This window comes from Colletotrichum navitas (assembly GCF_030913465.1).
Source record: "Colletotrichum navitas strain CBS 125086 chromosome Unknown LY79scaffold_40, whole genome shotgun sequence".
Lineage (NCBI taxonomy): Eukaryota > Fungi > Ascomycota > Sordariomycetes > Glomerellales > Glomerellaceae > Colletotrichum > Colletotrichum navitas.
In genome coordinates, this window is record NW_026850586.1 from 226,988 (window position 1) to 245,713 (window position 18,726).

General features: G+C 55.0%; 7 protein-coding genes and 1 non-coding gene across 8 annotated transcripts; 4 read left to right on the forward strand and 4 right to left on the reverse strand.

Annotated features, from left to right (window-relative positions):
* Window positions 1–1,549: 1,549 nt before the first annotated feature.
* Window positions 1,550–2,818, forward strand: LY79DRAFT_634437 (tat pathway signal sequence; the record flags this gene model as incomplete). The annotated part of the gene is made up of 5 exons (XM_060562234.1): window positions 1,550–2,124; window positions 2,177–2,307; window positions 2,360–2,459; window positions 2,514–2,677; window positions 2,741–2,818. Exons 1-5 carry the CDS (start codon window positions 1,734–1,736, stop codon window positions 2,816–2,818), a joined length of 864 nt encoding a protein of 287 aa, XP_060412905.1. The 5' UTR covers window positions 1,550–1,733.
* A 223-nt stretch (window positions 2,819–3,041) lies between these two features.
* On the reverse strand, window positions 3,042–4,156 carry LY79DRAFT_670736 (short-chain dehydrogenase/ reductase; the record flags this gene model as incomplete). The annotated part of the gene is made up of 4 exons (XM_060563820.1): window positions 3,042–3,142; window positions 3,200–3,313; window positions 3,378–3,552; window positions 3,617–4,156. 4 exons carry the CDS (start codon window positions 4,154–4,156, stop codon window positions 3,042–3,044), a joined length of 930 nt encoding a protein of 309 aa, XP_060412906.1.
* Window positions 4,157–5,378: 1,222 nt separating this feature from the next.
* LY79DRAFT_258865 (acyltransferase) lies at window positions 5,379–7,477 on the reverse strand. The gene has a single exon (XM_060551920.1). The coding sequence runs from the start codon at window positions 7,010–7,012 to the stop codon at window positions 5,468–5,470; it is 1,545 nt and encodes a 514-aa protein (XP_060412907.1). The 5' UTR covers window positions 7,013–7,477; the 3' UTR covers window positions 5,379–5,467.
* A 770-nt stretch (window positions 7,478–8,247) lies between these two features.
* LY79DRAFT_660252 (uncharacterized protein) lies at window positions 8,248–9,846 on the reverse strand (the record flags this gene model as incomplete). The annotated part of the gene is made up of 5 exons (XM_060562768.1): window positions 8,248–8,680; window positions 8,754–8,886; window positions 9,224–9,461; window positions 9,689–9,773; window positions 9,817–9,846. 5 exons carry the CDS (start codon window positions 9,844–9,846, stop codon window positions 8,498–8,500), a joined length of 669 nt encoding a protein of 222 aa, XP_060412908.1. The 3' UTR covers window positions 8,248–8,497.
* Window positions 9,847–11,026: 1,180 nt separating this feature from the next.
* LY79DRAFT_557593 (linoleate diol synthase) lies at window positions 11,027–15,481 on the forward strand. The gene is made up of 5 exons (XM_060558105.1): window positions 11,027–11,951; window positions 12,016–12,239; window positions 12,300–13,331; window positions 13,389–14,426; window positions 14,484–15,481. The coding sequence occupies exons 1-5, from the start codon at window positions 11,196–11,198 to the stop codon at window positions 15,055–15,057; spliced, it is 3,624 nt and encodes a 1,207-aa protein (XP_060412909.1). The 5' UTR covers window positions 11,027–11,195; the 3' UTR covers window positions 15,058–15,481.
* On the forward strand, window positions 15,345–16,859 carry LY79DRAFT_258964 (PQ loop repeat-domain-containing protein). The gene is made up of 4 exons (XM_060551921.1): window positions 15,345–15,740; window positions 15,793–15,810; window positions 15,864–16,067; window positions 16,127–16,859. The coding sequence occupies exons 1-4, from the start codon at window positions 15,696–15,698 to the stop codon at window positions 16,718–16,720; spliced, it is 861 nt and encodes a 286-aa protein (XP_060412910.1). The 5' UTR covers window positions 15,345–15,695; the 3' UTR covers window positions 16,721–16,859.
* LY79DRAFT_t163 lies at window positions 15,393–15,480 on the forward strand. The gene has a single exon. It is a non-coding gene; the product is annotated as a tRNA-Tyr (tRNA).
* A 164-nt stretch (window positions 16,860–17,023) lies between the features above and the next one.
* LY79DRAFT_580766 (hydrophobic surface binding protein A-domain-containing protein) lies at window positions 17,024–17,701 on the reverse strand (the record flags this gene model as incomplete). The annotated part of the gene is made up of 1 exon (XM_060560140.1): window positions 17,024–17,701. One exon carries the CDS (start codon window positions 17,699–17,701, stop codon window positions 17,024–17,026), a length of 678 nt encoding a protein of 225 aa, XP_060412911.1.
* Window positions 17,702–18,726: the final 1,025 nt, after the last annotated feature.

Sequence of the window (18,726 nt, forward strand, 5' to 3'; positions counted from 1 at the left end):
TACCCAGGAAGTACGATGCGGATCGAGCCCCCAAGACGCGAGTGACTGACGCCCCCGCTGTACAAGGTAGGATACACGGCCCCCAGCCTTTTGGCCGCTGGGATGAGACCGTACATAGTAATGTCTGAGAAAAATGTCAGACATGGGGAGATTTCGGAAGGTGTCAACGCTCGCTGAGAGCCCAATAATACGGAATAACATGAGATCAGGTTTAGAATGCCTCGATATGAAGTCCCTCTCGCAGGAGATGCCACCGAGCCAATCCCCGTTGACGGAGGTCAGCCCTACTGGCACGGAATTGGTTGCAGGGCGAGGGAGCTGCACTAGTGTTACCATCAGTCCCAAGAATCCCTGCTGATCCAGCGGATGATGTTGGATCCTGGGGCTGACAGTGGTGGTGAGAGCCTGGGTGCGTCTCTGGTTTCTTCACATTCCCCCAATCAGCTCACGCGGATCGACGAGTCTACATCGCCCGCCCTTTTTCCCACGCGGGAGTCTTCGCTAAAGGAAAGCTTGGCTTTCTCCAAAAGTCTCCCGCTCATCCCGGCCGCAAGGCTTTCCGGCTGCTCTGAACTGATGTCACGGAGGCGGCGGCGGCGGTGGTGCCTTGGCTAGTAATTGTGTGGATATTTCAGGGCATGCCGCGTCCGTTGCTGTGGCTTGAAGGCCGAACAATTTGCGCGTCCAACGAAGTTTGCTGTTTGTGAGAAGGAACCGAACATAGACGAGGTGGAATCGGGTAGGGTTTTCCGTTGTAAATTCTCTAATATGGGTTGAGATCAGTCTGGGATTGGATGCCACTGACCTAAAGCTTCATCTGCGTTATAACAGAGGGATAACACAGACTCACGATGTGAGGTGCCATTTCCCGGCAGCCATCTACGCCATAATTTTACTCAATACAAGGCGAAAGAATGCCACCGGTTTGCGTGCTAACAACGAGACCTGTCAGCGTTCTACAGATACGAGATCTCGCTACCCCAGACTATCCATCTACCACCCACCATTAGGCATCGCATCAGAACCCTCCCTCGGTTTGCGGAAAGCCTGGGGAACCATTTACGATTGGTGCCCGCAGACGCCAGATCCGCAGGCTAGACAGTGAAAGACAAACTGCCACGCTAGCAACGTCGATCCCTCTATGTATCTCTTTGGTGGGTTCTTTGAGCGAAGACGGGTTGTTCGTATTATCGTGTTTTTTCCCTAGTCTTGGCGGCATGTGAGATGGTGCACACGATTGAGCTCTTCTCGTCAAAGCTCCGAAGTTGTGTTTCGTTGCACATCAGCCGCATGCGCCGGTGGGGATCGACAGAAGACAGACAATCGGTCAAGGGGCGGCAATCCTGTCGCAAATGTCGTACTCGGATGCCAAAAAACTAAGCATGCGACTGGGCGTGCGTACATTCCCGTTGCTTGCGGAACCGCGCCCGACAACTTCGACGGCGAACTGGCGATATCACCGCTCGCCTTTCTGGACGCCATGGTTCCATGTGTACTGATCGTTCCCAAGTTGCAGATGGCTTGACTAGTGGGCATTCCTCAGGTCAGACATCAGTCGTTGGGTATCCCGTTGCTCCCTCGGCCGAGGTTCCCTTGGATCATCGATCGTTCTGCCCAGCCTCCCCGGCCGGCGTTTCCACTCCAGAGAAGCCACTGTCGGTGATGCTTTGAACGTCCCGTCTGTTTCCCTCTCCGGTTCTCATTGACAGACACAGCATCAACCCTTCAACATCATGATGCACCCCAAAGAAGAAGAATCCTACTCGAAACCACTGGCCGAGCGAGTCGACGAGTCCGAGGAGGACCTCGAGTCGCTCCCCTCGGCTCCTCATGCGAGGGAGCACAGCAAACGTCGCAGGCGAGTTTGGACATATGCCGCCGCCGCCGCAGTGTTGACAGTCTCCAACATCATCTCAGCACGCGTCGGCGCTCACTTTGCCCCTGGTGCGGAGAACCTGGACAGCGCCTGTGCCGCCCACACCGCGCAATGGTCACCGGTGCTCAGGGAAGTAGACATCAAGTATGACTGGAAGCATTTCAACGGCTCCTTCTTGCAAGAGGAAATCTTCCGCAAAGAAGCCTCGCCCGAGGTTGACGCCGCGTGGGAGTCGATGGGTGTCGATTGTGAGTTGGCGTAAAGGACGAGGCCGTGTACAGTTTATTGATGATGCTGCAGACCGTGCCGGTGTGATCTCCATCGAAGACGGCCTGAAGAGCGGCCTCGATATGTCCTTTGTGAGGCGATCGGAGAAGTACGGCGCGGGCTTCTTCGTCAACGTTGAGGGCATGCACCACCTACACTGTCTTGTAGGTCTTGGCCTATTAACTTTTGGAGGATTGCAACTGATGATGTATTAAGAACCTGTTGCGAAAATCTCTGTACTACAACTACGACTACTATAAGGAGATGGGCACACATGCATTCAAGAACGAAGAACATATCCTCCGTCTCCACGTCAGTGAGTAGTGTCGTCTACAGTATAAAGACGCATTCTGAGGCTGACGTTGAATAGCTCACTGTCTGGATACGATCCGTCAAGTCCTGGTCTGCAACGTCGACACAGGCGTGATGGGCCAAGTCTGGGCCAATGACCCTCCTAGCCCCTTCCCCGACTTCAACACAAGACACATGTGCAAGAACTACGAGGCAATCCAAAAGTTCGCTGAGAAGATTCAGGTAAGAATGTGTGCTCGGTATCACTTGTGTCAAAGGAGAGCTGTGCTAACATGTTTCTCTCAGGCGCCTCCGGTTGATGGCCTCCCGGCTGACTACACCGTTCCTCCAGGACCTGGGGATGTTGTTCCACAGATACCGTAAAGAATGTTATGACTGATATGGATTCTATATGGATTTGTTTCCGAGGTATAATACAATAAAATATGATGTTGAGCAGGATAAGTAGGTCGGATGACCTCGGACCTTATGCAAGGCGGCTAAACATGGCCATAGTCTTACCGGGCTATTGCGAAACGAACCATTGAGTTAAAAAGAGGCCCTGTTAATAGCTGAACTCTTCCCCAACAAGCTTCTCGCTCAGCTTTCACAGCCGATCGGCTTCAGTACTGTTGTTCGCCCAAGGGTAAATTTCCTCGTTACTCTGGTCTGCAACACGGCAGTCGTTGAAGAATTGGCCGTTGAATTCTATAGGTCCATTAGCATTCGTGCGTATCAACAATGTATATTTCGTTGGAAAATCACCGTTGAGGTCCGGGTCGAAGGCCGTGAAGACGTGCGTCGCGACACCTTGGTCTTCCGTTTTGGGGTTGTAGTCGGACCACATGAACTTGGTTCCCATGCTGATGTCCTGGGCGCCTTCGCCGGGTTTCAGTAACATGCGGGGACCCCACAACGAGAAGCAAGATAAGAATCCACTTACGCAGAGAGTCAAAGCTTTCCAAATGGCTCGCCAGATTCGTGTAGATGACGCCCGGGTGAAGACTGAAGCTCAAGAGGCCCTTGCGACCTAGCTTCTCGGCGAGCGACATCGCCATCAGGCAGTTGGCCGTCTTGGACTGTCCGTATGCGTGCCACTCGTTGTAGTGCTTACCATCCTGAAAATCATCCCCGATATGTCAGCCGGGAGGCAGGGCAAAGAAAGAACCGCAGGGACCCCACGTTCAAGTTGTAATCCGTCCACCGGATGTGCCCCAGCCGATGCCCATCACTACTGACCGTGACGATCCTTGGCGCCTCGGCAGCCATGACCTTCCCGATGAGAAGATTAGCGAACAGAAACGGGCCTAGGTGGTTTGTCCCGAACTGCATCTCGAACCCATCCTCCGTCTTCCCCCATGGCGTCGCCATGATTCCGGCGTTGTTCACCAGGACGTCGATTCTGGGAACGTCCCCCCACCCATTTACCGTCTCCGCAGCCTTACGCACGCTTCTGAACGACGAAAGATCGAGCTCGAGAGTCTTGGCCTTGACATCGGGGTGCTTGGACCTGATGGTGTCCACCGTCTGCTGGACCTTTTCCCCGTTACGGCCGGCAAGAATGAGGAAGGTGGGCGCGCCGGCAGCGGTTTTCTCCGCAAAGACGGCGCCGAGGCCGCCAGGGGAGACAACGGTGATGAGAATGGTCTTGCCCTTTATATGTTCGGCATATTCGGCAACGAGCTCCGTGCCCGTTGTCTTGAAGCCTAGCTGTGGCGCCATGATTGGTTGTAATAAGATCTGTCCCCGATGATAAATCGTTATAGGGACGATTGGAGGGCGGCGAGGCCACAAATGTTATGATTATATGTGGTCACTCTTTGCATATCTGGAGAAGAGACGTTCGCCGGTCTATATACGCGTCAAATCCAAGAGGAGTTCGTTTGCCAATTTCCTAATAGATCTTGAGCCAGCGATTGTGCCCATATTACATCTGCTTACAATTGGTTATATTGAGGGTTGAGCCAGAAGTGAAGCGAAGAATACCGGTATACAATCCTACATGTCATTTCCGAACCGCTTCCGTATACATCCAAGGCACAGGCCCATGTTCTCAGGCGAGAACTTCCCTTGGCGTTAGGCCATGTCCTCACGTATCGGGCTCGAGCCCGGACCGATTGGTTGGTGTGTTGTCTTGCAAAGTAATTAATCGCCGATACCATCCGGTCGAGTTTTCGGACATGCGAGGGAGGGATTTATAACTAGCGCCGAGACCATCAAGCGGGGTGCCCAAGGCTCCGTTCCGGAGTTTGGAGATAGCGAGCTCTCAAAATCTGGGGGAGTTGCGGCGTGGTACCCTGCCGCTCTTCTTGGGGGCTGCAAATCAAGGCTGTGTGGGATACAGTTTGACCGCAAAGACCTGCTTCCCAATCAGTGATGGCTGCTCGACGCTTTCGGCGCAGCCGCCGTGATGCCTCGACGGGATGCGATGGATTGCCCCGGCCGTCCCCACCATACTCCGGGACCCACAGACCCCGAACGTCAATGCTCTGGCTCCCGTTGGTATCCGTAGTTCCCGCACTCTTGAGTATTTGTTGCTAGCTGGTAGAGTGATGACGACAGCGGGCGTGACACAGCAGCATCTTCGTCCCTCTCTCAGTCTCTCACATTAATCCGGCATGTGTGTCCGTCCTTCATTGGCTTCCCGCCCATCAAGCGTGTCCCGTCTTCAAGCCAATAAACCGGAGGCCGGCTTGTTATACTCGGCCCGCCACCGCGTCCTTTTAGCGTTACGCCCTCCCACTCGTGATGGCGCTGAGCCTGTACAACCTGCCTTCCGGATACGCCGCATCAGACGAGACTTCATCTCAACCTTTGCGCACATTCCCTTGGTCACGAAACAAAATTCACCATGACGGAGCGTATCGAGGTGACGCAAGTCGCATCACCTTGTAAAGATGGATGACAAGAACGGCTCTACACTTGTGCCAATCGATTGAGGCAATGCCTGTCTATTCCGCTATCCAATGACCCACCCAAACGCCAGTCCGCAGCGTGCGGCACATATAAAATTACCCGTCATGCCACGGTCGCCTACTCGTCTCGCGTACAACGATCCTCAATCCATCGCGCCAACTCCACGCTCTTGACATCAACCGTTCGCCAGAATACGTCGCTGCCCCAAACGACTGGAACCGTCATCAATAAGGCTCCGATGATCCAGGCTATCAGTCGTCCCAGCACGCCGGCCTCGTCTCTGCCGCCGACGAAAGCCCACACAATCGGCATCCAACGATTCGATAAGAGGCTCAACATGGGGCCGTGTACGAGATAGAGAGCGTAGCTAATATCGGCGAGGTACTGCGCAAGTGGCGTTACAAAGATGTCCTGTAACGTCTTGATCTGCTGCAGCGTGGCGACAATTTGTACAGCGCCAAGGGCGTACCAGGGGAATGAGACGAGGTCGCCGCCCATGGTGAAGAAGGGTTCCATGGTGTTGCGCCAAAGAGGTGCCAATCCCGGGGTGGTGTCGGCCTTTTGGTTTGGCCATCCAGCGACGAAGAGGGCGAAGATGAGGTTGCCGATGAGGAATGTCTTGAACAAGCGTGTCGCCATAGAGCTCGAGGGCGGGTCCGACGCGACGGAGGCCTCCTCCATGTCAGATGCCTCCTTGTTGTAAACGGCAGCAGCCGTGGCTCGCTCGCGGCGAGCTTCTTGGATAAGGCCAATTTCCGCGAGAGCCATGCCACCCAAGAACTCAAAACCGGCCCAGTGGCCACACTTGAGGCAGTAAATCATGATGGCGAAAACGGACGCGAGGCGCAAGTACGTCTTCATGCGGCTTACACCCGTCAGTACAACAAAAAGCAACAGCGAGTGAGAGAACTCGATAGGGATGGTCCAGAGATGGGTGTCATAGGGGAGAAACTGGGTCATATCCCACTCCCAACTGAAGGTAATCCTCCACACAGCGTTCTTCCAATCCACCAACTGGTCCCACAATGTTGGGAGTGGCTCTCCGACCCATCCCAGGCGGATTGTGACCAAGACGATAAAAGTCGAAGCAGCAGTAGGCAGGAACAAGCGAAAGCCACGGCGGAAGATACTGCTCGAGAGGGTACGGTGCAGTCCATCGTAGTCATGCTTCCTTGCCAGCTTTAACGACTTGAGAGAAAGGACGAAGCCCGAGATGACGAAGAAGATATGCACCATGGGGCGGCCGCTGTAGATGACGCGTAGGAAAGGGAGTTGCAGAGGGGAGGAAGCGACGTGGTCGTTTTCATCGGGGTCGCCATATGACCTCGCGGTATACCAGCCAAAATGACCTTCTGTAAAGTGACAGAAGAAAACAATGAAAGAGGCGATACCGCGCAGGCCATCCAGCCAGGATGTTGGGTACAGACGGCGGTGCTTGAAGTCGTGGGGTCGAAGTCGGCGCTGGACGAAGGATGGCAGCAGGAAGAAGAGGATAGCCGTCAGTCTCGCGAGGAAGGGCTTTGATGCCGCGACGGGACTGGATCCGCCAGGCGAGGCGGGCTCGGAATGGGCGTTTGAATCGGACAGCGAGGAGTAGTGGTATGAGGCTGGGGAGAGACGGGCGACGGCTCCGCGAATGGAGCGGACGGCGAGGGAGATCATGAGGGCGACAAGGACGAGGTCGGCATGTCCTGGAGAGGGGGGTTGTGGGGGTTCCTTTCCTGAAAGTGTAGCGGGGGTCGATCGAGGTTCGTAGGAAGCGGCGGTTATGTCGATTAATACTGCGACTTATGGAAGAGAAGTGAGCCGTCGTGTGAGGTCGGCCGATGTCGTGTCACGACTTGCGGAGGTTGCGACAAAGTTCGGGGGCTACCCGGAGAGACACAGGTCGGAGGCAACGATGTCCAACAACGGAACGCGCCGCGAAGGGTCGACAAAAGGGTGGGGAGATACGGATGACACGAAATATAGGAAGCGGCTGGATTGATGGGAAGATAAAAAGGTCAAACGGGAGCAAGACGGCAGAAGGACAAGTCGAGAGCTGTTTGGGATTGGCGACTATGGGCGTGTGTGGGATTCGACAGACGGGCGCTAAGCCCTGAAAGTGACAACAGTTGCTCCAAGGAAAAGGTAAAGGGTGGGAGATACGAGGAAGAGGATGTGTGGCCTGAAGTGGATGGACAAGGACGAGGGTAGGTAATTTGGAAGGCCCCCTTCCCCGGAGGAGGTGAAGCGAGAAGGAGCCTACGGAGCACTGTGTGTAGTAGGCGTCTTGGCGTAGGTACGTAATGTATATCTGAACAGCAGGTAGGGATGGAAGAGCGATAACACGATGCGGCGCAGCTTGTGTTTGGAATTGCGAGTTCAAGAAGACGAATACGCTGCGCTCGCCTTTGTTTCGACAGACACCGTTACCGACTCAAGTCGACCCAAGTTGACATGAGACGAAGAATGACGACAGGTTTACAGTTTGCGATTCAGTCAGTAAGAAAGTGCACGGGTTTAAAGGCGAAAAGCAGCATGAAAGGGGCGCAATGATGGAATGAACGTGCATGGTCAATCAAGCACCTACCCAACCAAGTATCTACACCCCTACCTACCTAGGCAGGCAGGCAAGCAAGCAAGCAAGCAAGCAAGCAAGCAAGCAAGCATCTCCGTCCTTGCCTTCTCTTCTCTTACCTCGATGACCCTTTCATTGAGGTCGGTAGGGTAGGTGCCATGTTGGTCTCTTTCCCTCTTTCCCTCCTTCCCTCTTTCCCTCTTTCCTTCGCCCCCTCCTCCGGCATACCACCTCTGCTTCCCTCCTTCCCCCTCGTGCAGCTTACACTTTATCCACCTGCTCATTTTCTCCCAGGTAGGAAGGAACCTGTTTAGGTAGAAACCTGTCTAGGTAGGAACCTGTCTAGGTAGGAACCTGTCTACCTACCTTTGCCTTTACCTAGACAGGTCCCTGAGGACCCCTGTTCTAAGCCCAAAAGGTGCCTAGCGGGTCTGCCACCTTCCCCTCCCCTCCCCTCCCCCCTCCAAAACGCCAATGTCTCACGCATTGAAGAAAATGGCTGCCTTCTCCGTCTGTGAGTTCTCTCGGGCGATCTTTTTGAAATGGGGGGGAGAAAAAACCTAAAAATCCCTTCGTACCAACGCGTCTCATCTCGTTCCTGCGGCCTCAGTGACAATCTCTTTCAATGCCTCGCCCCTGACAAGCGCCTTGGCAACGCTGCCCGAAATACGAAACGGCACCTGAGCCCCCAAGTTCAGTAGAGAGGACCTACCTCTTTTGTGCTTTAGAATGATTTGGTACGGCGCGTCTTCACTCGCCAGACCACATTTCTGATAGGCCATACATATACATAGTAGGTGTATATACCATCGCTATGGAGGTACGACAGCATGATTACACTACCACGCCGGCGCGAAGCACTGTCCTCAACGAGGCCAAAGGCTCGGAATGAAACTGAATCTCGTCCAGACTTTGTGGAATATGATGACATCTGCCGCCGGGACGACCGCTGCTGGGCGCTACGCCCAACGAATACCTGTTCAACGAAACATACAATACCTAGTCGAACTAGCCCACCACCCGCCCTCATCAGCACTAAAGGCGCTATATTAGGTAGTAGCTGCCGCTCTCTCTCGCCCTCTCTCTCTCTCTGTCTCTCTTCTCCTGTCATCTTTCTTTGCGTCTGGGCTCCGCCGAACTACTCCCGCACGGCCAAGTCCCGCTGACTGCATCGCGCGAGATCAGACATCGCCTCCTCTTTGGTCAGCTGCCTGCCTATCTGCAGCTTCTGTCTGTGGAGATGCCTTCTCAGCCCTACGCCCCTCATCGGTTTTCACAAGTGGACGGCCCAGGTCTCTGGCCAGCTTACACACCACACACTAGCGACCACGCCCGCCGCTAGGTACTCGCATGTCTTGGAAACGACGTAGCTAGCATGCGGGATACCGATAATTCTCGTCTCTATAGCTTGCAGAACCCTGAAATAACTGGTTGAATGATGTTCCGGTGAAGAGACCTTATCGAAGCAGTGCAGCGGAAATGCCTTCCAACTGCAACCACAGTTGAGTTCATACTCTCGCTGCGTACTCGACCAAGCCTCAGAGACGGCCGCTATGCTTGACAGGGATATCGTGTGGCACGCAAAACACCACCCGCGCGGGCGCGGAGAGGTTGCTCCAAAGGGACAGCTGTTAATACTAGTTGATCCAAAGTTCGGCCGCCAAGCCTCAGGCGGAAATCGAGAACTCAGTGGCCCGGGCCGCTACAAGTCCTCGTGCCTGAAGCCCCGCAATCCAAGGGAGCGGCACCGAGTCCATCTCGAAGCAGAATTGCTTAACGATGACCAGCCAGCTTTTTGATACTGTGCTGGCTGGCCTCCATCGCATCATCACGGACATAGCCGTCTGCAGCTTCATCTGCTGCCTAGGGGCTGTCCACATGTTGGCGCAGAGCTACTGCAACGCACCGCACCAGAGAGGCGCAGTGCTACGGACATTGCTTCCTCACGTGCATCAGAACCCACCGAAGCGTTCTTGGTGCACGGCGGGCAGCAATACCTGGTAACTCACTCAGCCTTTTCACGCACACACACACACACACACCTCTCAGTCGAAGTCGGCCCAGTAGTTCCGGGCGGTGCCCCTGTAAACGACCCCGCTACCGATATATCGGTGGAAAATTCGAGGAGCCTGGGACTGGCGTATGTTTAGAACAGGGATAATGTATGAGAGGCAGCTCCTGCCGAAACGTGCACCTTGTGATACTTCAGTCCGACTAAGGAAGGTAAGAGATAGGCTATGCCGTATGGAATTGGCATTGGTCATGACCCTTCTTCGGGGTGAACCCAATCATATGTTGACTCGGCTTCCGGCAAAATTTGACTTAGCTGGCCCCCTCGGGGCTGCCAAACATTCACCGAAATCCCGGACCAAGACAGAGCCAGAGTCATCGCTCCGTTCAGGGGGTGCCTAGCACCGGATCAAAGGGCGAGCGGAATCCGTACGGAAAGGAACATGTCTCCAATGATTGGCCCCCGTCTCATCTCGCTAGCATCGTTGAATACTAGCAGTGTTCAGCCGTTCTTATTCTTCCCAATCAGCTCAGCGTCTCGCATGGCCATGCTTTTCTCTCCATGACGAAGGGAGGGAGTAAGACAAGGACGACATGCCAGACCCGAGTCGATTCGTACCTCTCTCGTCCTCTCACCCACTCGACTGTGTCCGCGACCTTTTTTCTTTTATTTATCCGGATAGGCAGGCAGGCAGTCATGCATGGTACATTCAGCTCCGCCCTCGCGGCCCCCACGATGCCGGGAATCAGTCTGCCATGCCATCCATTATTGGTTCGGCGACGCATGGCGGTTACTTCCTCACTTCGCATCTCGCCCAATCGTGTCCTCCGGTTTGTCACCGACCGCATCGCCTCATCATCTCAGTCTGTCGACTTCTCCGTTTGGGGAAGCCGGCCCCGCGATTGGGATACCTCGGCAACGGAGCCTTACAGGAAGGATGACAAGGCTACTATGTAGCAGCGGGAAGCCTAGAACGCCACTGGAAAGACCGCATACACTTGGTTCATCGGCTAGCGCTATTGCCTATTTAGTACTACCCATGCTACTGCTGTGGGGTCTGGGTAGCTGACCTCAGCGCCAGTAAGGGGGGGGGGGGGGTGGGAAATGGAACTATCCCACACAAATGGTCTTCAACATCAACTGGCATGGTGACTACGTCGTCTGCGTCTCGTCATCGCTGGGGGCATAGGGAACAACAGTATCTCCATGTTCCAGCTGTCTTGGACAATCTTGCCTGCAGCTAGGTCTGCCGGGCCGAGACTGGACTCGCATATATGAAGGGGACAAGCTGCCCATCCATCATTTGCGAGTCTCTGGTCTGCCCTTTTCCTTCTCTGCAACGCCCGCCGCCTTTCGTTCTCTCTTATAGCTTGAAGTCGACTGGAACACTTACCAGAATGTCTCAAGCCCCGGAGCAGTACCCCAAGCACCAGCCGGCCTTGTCCGAGAAGCTGGCCGCAGTCCGTGATGTTCTCCAAAAGTCCATCTCCCCAATCCCTCCCTACCCTGGACCAACTCCTGGCGGCGCTGCCCAGGAGCCTGAGCCGACCAATCTTCTCCAAGACGTCAAGAAACTCGGATTTGAGGATTTCGACACACTAGCCGAATTCCTCGGCTCCGCTGTCAAAGGACAGATCAACGACAACGACTTGCTCTTGGAGCGTCTAATCGAGCTCTTTGCCAAGTTGCCCGCTGGCACAGTCAAGGGTAAGAAGCTGGAGTATGGCCTGATCAATCAACTGTGGAACGGCATCGATCACCCGCCTATGACGACGCTGGCCGATGAGTACAAGTACCGTGCCGCGGATGGCTCCAACAACAACATCCACAGCCCGCAGATGGGCGCCGCAGGTACGGCGTATGCCCGGTCAACGCCGGCCATCACCTACCAGACTCCCAACCAGCCGGAGCCCAGCCTCATCTTCGATATGCTCTTCGCCAGAGGCGATGAGTTCAAGCCCCACCCCAACAAGCTCTCAAGTGTCCTCTTCTACTTCGCCACCATCATTACCCACGACATCTTTCAGACTGTGAGGAGTGTTCCTGTCCTTCCATGTAGTTTCAATCTGTCAATTGCTTACCGAACGCGGTTAGGATGGCCAGTCAAGCAACATCAACCAGACCTCATCGTATCTGGACCTTGCTCCCCTCTATGGTCGCAACCAGAAAGAACAAGATGATATGAGGACAAAACTAGACGGGAGACTGAAGCCTGACTCGTTCTCCTCCAAGAGAGTCCTCGGCTTTCCTCCTGGTGTTGGCGTGCTTCTGATCATGTTCAACCGCTTCCACAACTATGTCGTGACACAGTTAGCCAGGTAGGACATTCCACCGTTTGCGCTTGGTCAGCTAGCGAGAAACAGGCTAATCGTGCATAGCATCAACGAGAACAACCGCTTCACCAGGCCGAAAGGCCCTGTTCCCGCTCCATCCGACGCCATCCCATCAGAGCCGAAGAAGCCGGACGACGACGTCGACAAGAACTCGGATGAGTACAAGACCTATTTGGCCGAGAAGCGACCCTTTGATCATCGGATGGCTTGGATCAAGTACGACAATGACCTCTTCCAAACGGCCCGTCTCATCACCTGCGGTCTCTATGTCAGTATCGTCCTCCGCGACTATGTCCGTACCATCTTGAACATGAACCGAACGGCCTCCAGCTGGGCTCTGGACCCCCGCACCAATGAGGGCAAGAGTCTTCTCGAAGCAGAGACTCCAGAGGGTACCGGCAATCAAGTGTCGGTGGAATTCAACCTCATCTACAGATGGCACTGTTCCATCTCCCCCAGAGACGACAAGTGGACACAGGAGACGTTCGCCAAGGTACTAAAAGATTCAGAAGACCCTAAGAAGAAGGTTGAAGACTTCACTCTGAAGGAATTTGGCCACGCCATCCGGGATTGGGATTTGCGCATCCCCAACGACCCAGTCGAGCGTGGTTTTGCCGATCTCAGCCGGGGCAAGGATGGCTCTTTCCGCGAAGAAGACCTGGCCCGGATATTCAAGGAGAGTGTAGAGGATGTGGCCGGCTCCTACGGCGCCAATAGGATCCCGGAGATCATGAAGCCCATCGAACTGCTAGGCATCATCAACGCCCGGAAGTGGAATGTTGCCACGCTCAATGAGTTCCGGAAGCACTCCGGCCTCACTCCGCACCCAACGTTCGAGGACATCAACCCGGACCCTGAGGTCGCCGAGAAGCTCAGATACCTTTACGGCACTCCCGACCAGGTTGAGCTGTACCCGGGATTGGTTTCCGAGAAGGCCAAGCCGGCCATGGCCCCGGGTAGTGGTTTGTGTGGCAACTTTACCATGACCCGGGCTATCCTCTCAGATGCCGTTGCCCTAGTCCGTGGCGATCGCTTCTACACGATTGACTACACTCCAAAGAATCTCACTAATTGGGGGTGGGTTCAAAACCTTGCAATCACTGCTACCCCAAGGAAACACTGACACATGATTAGATTCAACCAGGCCAGCCACGACCCTAACGTCGACCAGAGCCATGTCTTCTACAAGCTGGTCTATCGCGCTTTCCCCAACTCGTTCAAGGCGAACAGCATCTACGCGCACTACCCTTTCACAGTACCTTCGGAAAACAGGAAGATCCTCGAGAGCATCGACCGAGCCTATCTGTACTCCTGGGATGAGCCCGAAACCAAGGCCAGCGTAATCCCCATCTTGTCCCACAAGGCTATCAGCGATGTCCTCTACAACCAAGCGGACTTTAAGGTCATTTGGGGAGAGGCCATCCGCCATCTGGTCGCCCAGCCCGGAAAGGACTATTCAAAGAACTTCTGTTTGTCCGGAGACGGCAAGGCTAACTTACTGAACCGTACGCAGGTCAGGAAAGCCCTGATCTCTGGTCCGTGGGAGCAGGAGGTTTGGAATTGGTACACCCACATGACACCCAGGCTGTTGGAGCAGCATAGCTTTGCTATACGCAAGGGTGTCAATGAGGTCGACATCGTCCGCGACGTGATCAACCTGACCAACACCCGCTTCAACGCTGCCCTTTTCTGCTTGCCCATCAAGAACGAGGACTCACCGTGGGGCGTCTACACCGACCAAGAGCTGTACATGGTCGTGGCCACCCTCTTCCAGTCGGTGTTCCTCGACGCAGACATTGCCAACAGCTTTAAGCTTCGCACGATTGCGCGCGAGCTCGGGCAGGGTCTCGGAAAGATCATGACGCTCGTTGTGCAAACCATCGCAAAGGCCGGTTTAATCACAGACATTGTCGCAAAGATCAGGGAGGGGGAGGCGTCGCTTCCCACGTTTGGAAACCACCTCATTGAGCGGCTCATCGCCGACGGCAAGGATATTGACGAGGTCATCTGGGGCACCATCATGCCCGTCATCACCGCCAACGTCACGAACCAGTCGCAGGTTACGGCCATGTGCATCGACTATTACCTCGGCGAGGGCAAGCAGTACCTGGGCGACTTGTACCACCTGGCTCACCAGAACACGCCTGAGGCAGACGAGAAGTTGATGAAGTAGTAAGTCCTTGCCCCGTTCACCCGGCTCATGCACGCATTTTACTAACAGGCCACAAGCATGCTCGAGGGATGCAGACTTCGCGCCGCCGTCGCCGTGTACCGTGAGGCCGTCACCGACCAGGTCATCACCGACTATGCCCCCTGCCTGCTTGACCCCAACGACCCTACTTCGCGCAAGCCCGTCGTCAACGACGACATCGAGGGCACCAAGTACGAGGTCAAGATCCCCAAGGGCCAGCGCGTGATCTGCAACTTCATGACCGCAGGCCGCGACCCGACCATCTTCGAATCTCCCAGCGAGGTGCGCCTCGACCGGCCCCTCGAGTCGTACGTACACTTTGGCCTCGGGCCGCACTGGTGCGCTGGCAAGGAGATTAGCCGTGTCGCGCAGACGAGCCTGTTCAAGCAGATTGTCGGTCTGAAGAACTTGAGGAGAGCCGAGGGCGAGCGGGGGAATCTCAAGAACATGCCTGCTGGCGCCTGGAAGGGCCAGGTTGGCCTTCCCGTCGGCTCACAGAACGGTGTCGGCAAGAGCCACGAGCCTTGGCTTGGTCTGAGGGCGTTCATGACGGCCGACCAGAGCTCGTTCTGGCCCGTTCCGACGACAATGAAGGTCGAGTGGGACGAGTAAGAGGTCGTTGCTATCAGTTGGCGTGTATGAAAATGGCGATGTATTACCAGGATGACAGCCTTGCAGGATTTCAATTTCTCTCGTGTTGATCTTACTCGTCTGTCAGTCTCAAGAAAAAATGCATTTGATAAATAGCGACATAATATTTCGGAAAACAACAAACTTTGAGAAGCAGCTTTAGTGTTTTATTATTTCTCCGAAATACTGTCAATGTGAAGAAGAAGCAACCGCAGATGAAGATACTTGCAAGTGAATGAGGGAGGGCCGCATGATCCATCAGTCTTAGATACTGATCACGGACGATTTGACATACCAAGCGGGGCTTAGCCCCGATCCTCCCCTTGGTGTAGTTGGTTCATCACGTTCGACTGTAATGGTTACATTGTCATCGAAAGGTCTCTAGTTCGATTCTGGAAGGGGAGAAGTCTTTTTTGTCTTTGATTTCATTTGTATTCATCTTTCTGGCGTCTCACGGACAAAGCTGTTGCGTGTAGAAATTTCATCATCCAACTCTCATCAGAAGGTCTATCTATCTACCTTGCTTTTTTTTTATTTTAATCTTTTTTGCGGCGCAAATAAGACACATAAAGTGCACGACTACTTTGCTAGGGCTGCATCAACGCGCTGATCGCCCCAGCATGGACGTGCCGGCCGCCGCAAACGCCCTGGGCACTCTCGGTGCAGTACGTGAACCCGGCCATTCGCACCGTTTGAAGCCAAACTTATGCATCGCAGGTCTGCTGGTCAATTCAAGTTGGGTCATCGGTTCAGACAGGACTGCTCAGGTCACTGACCGGTGTCGGCAGCTCATTCCTCAAATCATCGTCAACTACCGTCGCCACAACGCGACCGGGCTGCAGCCTTCCATGATGATGCTTTGGGCCTGGGCCGGCGTGCCGCTCGGTGTCTACAACATCGTTGAGGGATTTAACGTTGCGCTGCGGGTCCAGCCCCAGATCCTGACGTTCCTCAGTCTCGCGACCTGGATTCAATGCTATTACTATCAGCGGGTGTGTCATGCCGGCTTCAAACGTTCCGCCCCTATGCAAAGCGATTAACCTCCCTCCAGGCCTGGTCCGTCCTCCGCTCCCTCGCTGTCGTGGCGCCGATTGCAGCCGTCATGGCCGGCATACAGGTTGCCCTCGTCATCGGCCTGCGCATCATCAAGGACCGCGGCGTCGAGTGGCCCATGATCCTCATGGCTGTGCTCTCAGCCGCGCTGCTGGCCGCTGGTGTGCTGCGGCATTACTGGGACATCTACCTTCACCGTACCGTGCGCGGCATCTCTTTCGTCTTCGTCGCCATCGATGCCGCCGGTGACGTCTTCTCCCTTGCGTCCATTTTCTTCCAGGCCAAGACGGACATCTTGGGCATCGTCATATACGCCACCGAGTTTATCCTCTGGTGCGGCGTCTTTGCGTGCGGCGGATATTACAATTTCTTGCCTTGGGCGAGGATGAGGTGGCTTGTAAAGAAGGACGGTAATACTGGCGGGACCACGTCTGTCCAAGGGAACGCACCGAGCCAGGGCGGTGGTGCTGCAGCAGCACGCCACGGCGTCGCCATGCACGACTTGCCCTCTTCCACCTCCGTCTTCCGTACCGCGTCAAGAGACGAGTCGGGGCTTCGGCCCAGGACCTTTTGTCTTCCAGAGTTGAAGTGAAGAGCGCTTAAACGGAGCTCGAAGCGTTGCCAGCGGAAGGCTAGACTCGTTGTTATGGCGGCCTGCAATCACTTCATACCCTCAATGGCTAATAAAGCATCTTTCGCATTCTCTACGTAAGCCCGTATGATACAGCGTATTCTTATCCACCTGGCGTGCTAACATAGAAGGGGGTGAATAGACCATCATAGATAAAGTGAAAAAAGTGTTTTTTTAATATCTCCCGAGCGCACCCACTACCCAAAAGCTCTCATCTCTGCTTGAACCACAAAACTCCTCGACCCAATTCTTCCTTAAAACGTTTTACAACAGCATGACAGCGAACGCTGCGGCGGCGATGGAGCCAAGGCTGGCGTAGACGGCACCAGAGCCCGCAGTGGCGGGCTTGGAAGGCTTTGCGCCGCCGGGTCCCGTGCTGTTGCCGGCCATGTTGGCGTTGGTGCAGTTCCCTTCGCCGAAGCTCTGCTGGGTTGAGGACAGTGTCGAGGAGAAGCCACCGGCAAGCTGACTGGCGACGGACTGAACGCTTTGGGGAACCTTGGAAACAACCGCATCGATGAGCTTCTTCGCGTTGTCGCCGACAGTGCCGACTTGCGAGGAGATGATGCCGCAGAGGTTGGCCTTCTCGAACTCGGGCTTCTTCTTCTCGAGGTTCTTGGTGAGGGCGTTGCCGTCGCTCTGGAGGCCCGAGACGAACTGCTGAAGCTGGAGCGCCTCGTTGAGCGTGATCTCGCTCGTGCCCTGGACCTGCTGTGTGCCCTGGCTGAGGACGTTGGTGAAGCCTCCCGCGGCAGTGGCGAGACCGGTGAGGTCGCCGTTGAAGCCTTCGACGGCCGTGTTGAGTTCCTTGAGGGAGTTGCCGACTTGCGTGATGACGTTTTGGATGGTGGCCAGGTCACGCTCGGCGACGACCTTGGTGGGGGGCTCGGCGAAGACGCCCATGGCCAGGGCGAGGACTGTGAGCTCGGTGGTGAACTTCATCTTGTCGACCGTCGTAGAATGTATATGTGTGTGTTGTTTTTGTCAAATCGATGGGAGGAAACAGTCGTACGGTGTATATTGTCTCGTGTATGTCCAGCAAGATCGGGAGGAAAGGGGAGGAGGGATCTCTGAGGCTTATAGACTCACACAGACATGTTCAGACACCTGCAGTACTGCGCCGCCTTTAAAACCTTATTCTCATGTGGGGTTTGAGCAAAGGGCAGTCACTCGATGCCAGGAGGGGCAAACAACCTTTGCTCAGACAGACAGAGCCTCAGCCCATGACCTTCCCAAAAGCGTAACTGAGCTCACATATTGCCCATGGTTCACCCTCGTAGCCGATCCAGCCCACCCCTCTTTCCTCTGCGCAAGTCGAGATAGAGGAGGGGTGAGAGGCCCGGGGAAGAAGACTCGACTCGACGCGTTGTTCCCTGCTCCCCTTCGGACTAAGCCTCCCGTCCGCAGTCGCATTGACTGCTGTCTTCGTACTTGACGTCAATGCATGGATCAGGGAGAGTTCCTTGCCCGATAGGCCACTAGATCTGATGCAAAAGGGGATGTGAGGCAAGTTTGTTGGGCCACTCGCATCGCACGAATGAGCGTGGCCCATATTCCACTTGATGAACCTTTGTTGATCTCAAGGTAGAAATGGTACACCCTGTTCAAGGTCGCGCGTAACACCAGGCCTACATGAAGCCCATATATTACTCAGGAAGGTACGCGGGCCCGGGCAGCAGTATCAACATGTTGGAGTATGCCTCGAGATTCGCTGTTTAGAGGTTAGGTCGGGTGTCGGAAACGCTCTTCTCGGCAGCAAAGCCACCTCCAACAACCTGGGCGACAATCAAAACCGCGACCAACCGGAGAGTTTCTTAAAAAGAAATGGAACCGCCACTTCAGCTAGTTAAACGCTCTCGAGCCCAAATCGGCTACCCCAGCACGCCCAGCACACCATGACACGACGTCGCTCGCCGAAGTGAAACGTGAAACGCGCGGACGGATCCCTGCTCAACTCTCCTCCCACG

Excerpts from the sequence above, each read along its gene's own strand:
- LY79DRAFT_258865 (XM_060551920.1), bottom strand. The coding sequence starts at position 7,012 with ATGATCTCCCTCGCCGTCCGCTCCATTCGCGGAGCCGTCGCCCGTCTC.
- LY79DRAFT_258964 (XM_060551921.1), top strand. The coding sequence starts at position 15,696 with ATGGACGTGCCGGCCGCCGCAAACGCCCTGGGCACTCTCGGTGCA. Across the intron at positions 16,068-16,126 it reads AATGCTATTACTATCAGCGG|GCCTGGTCCGTCCTCCGCTC; the intron begins GTGTGTCATGCC and ends ACCTCCCTCCAG.
- LY79DRAFT_557593 (XM_060558105.1), top strand. The coding sequence starts at position 11,196 with ATGAAGGGGACAAGCTGCCCATCCATCATTTGCGAGTCTCTGGTCTGC. Across the intron at positions 12,240-12,299 it reads GTCGTGACACAGTTAGCCAG|CATCAACGAGAACAACCGCT; the intron begins GTAGGACATTCC and ends AATCGTGCATAG. Across the intron at positions 14,427-14,483 it reads GACGAGAAGTTGATGAAGTA|CATGCTCGAGGGATGCAGAC; the intron begins GTAAGTCCTTGC and ends ACAGGCCACAAG.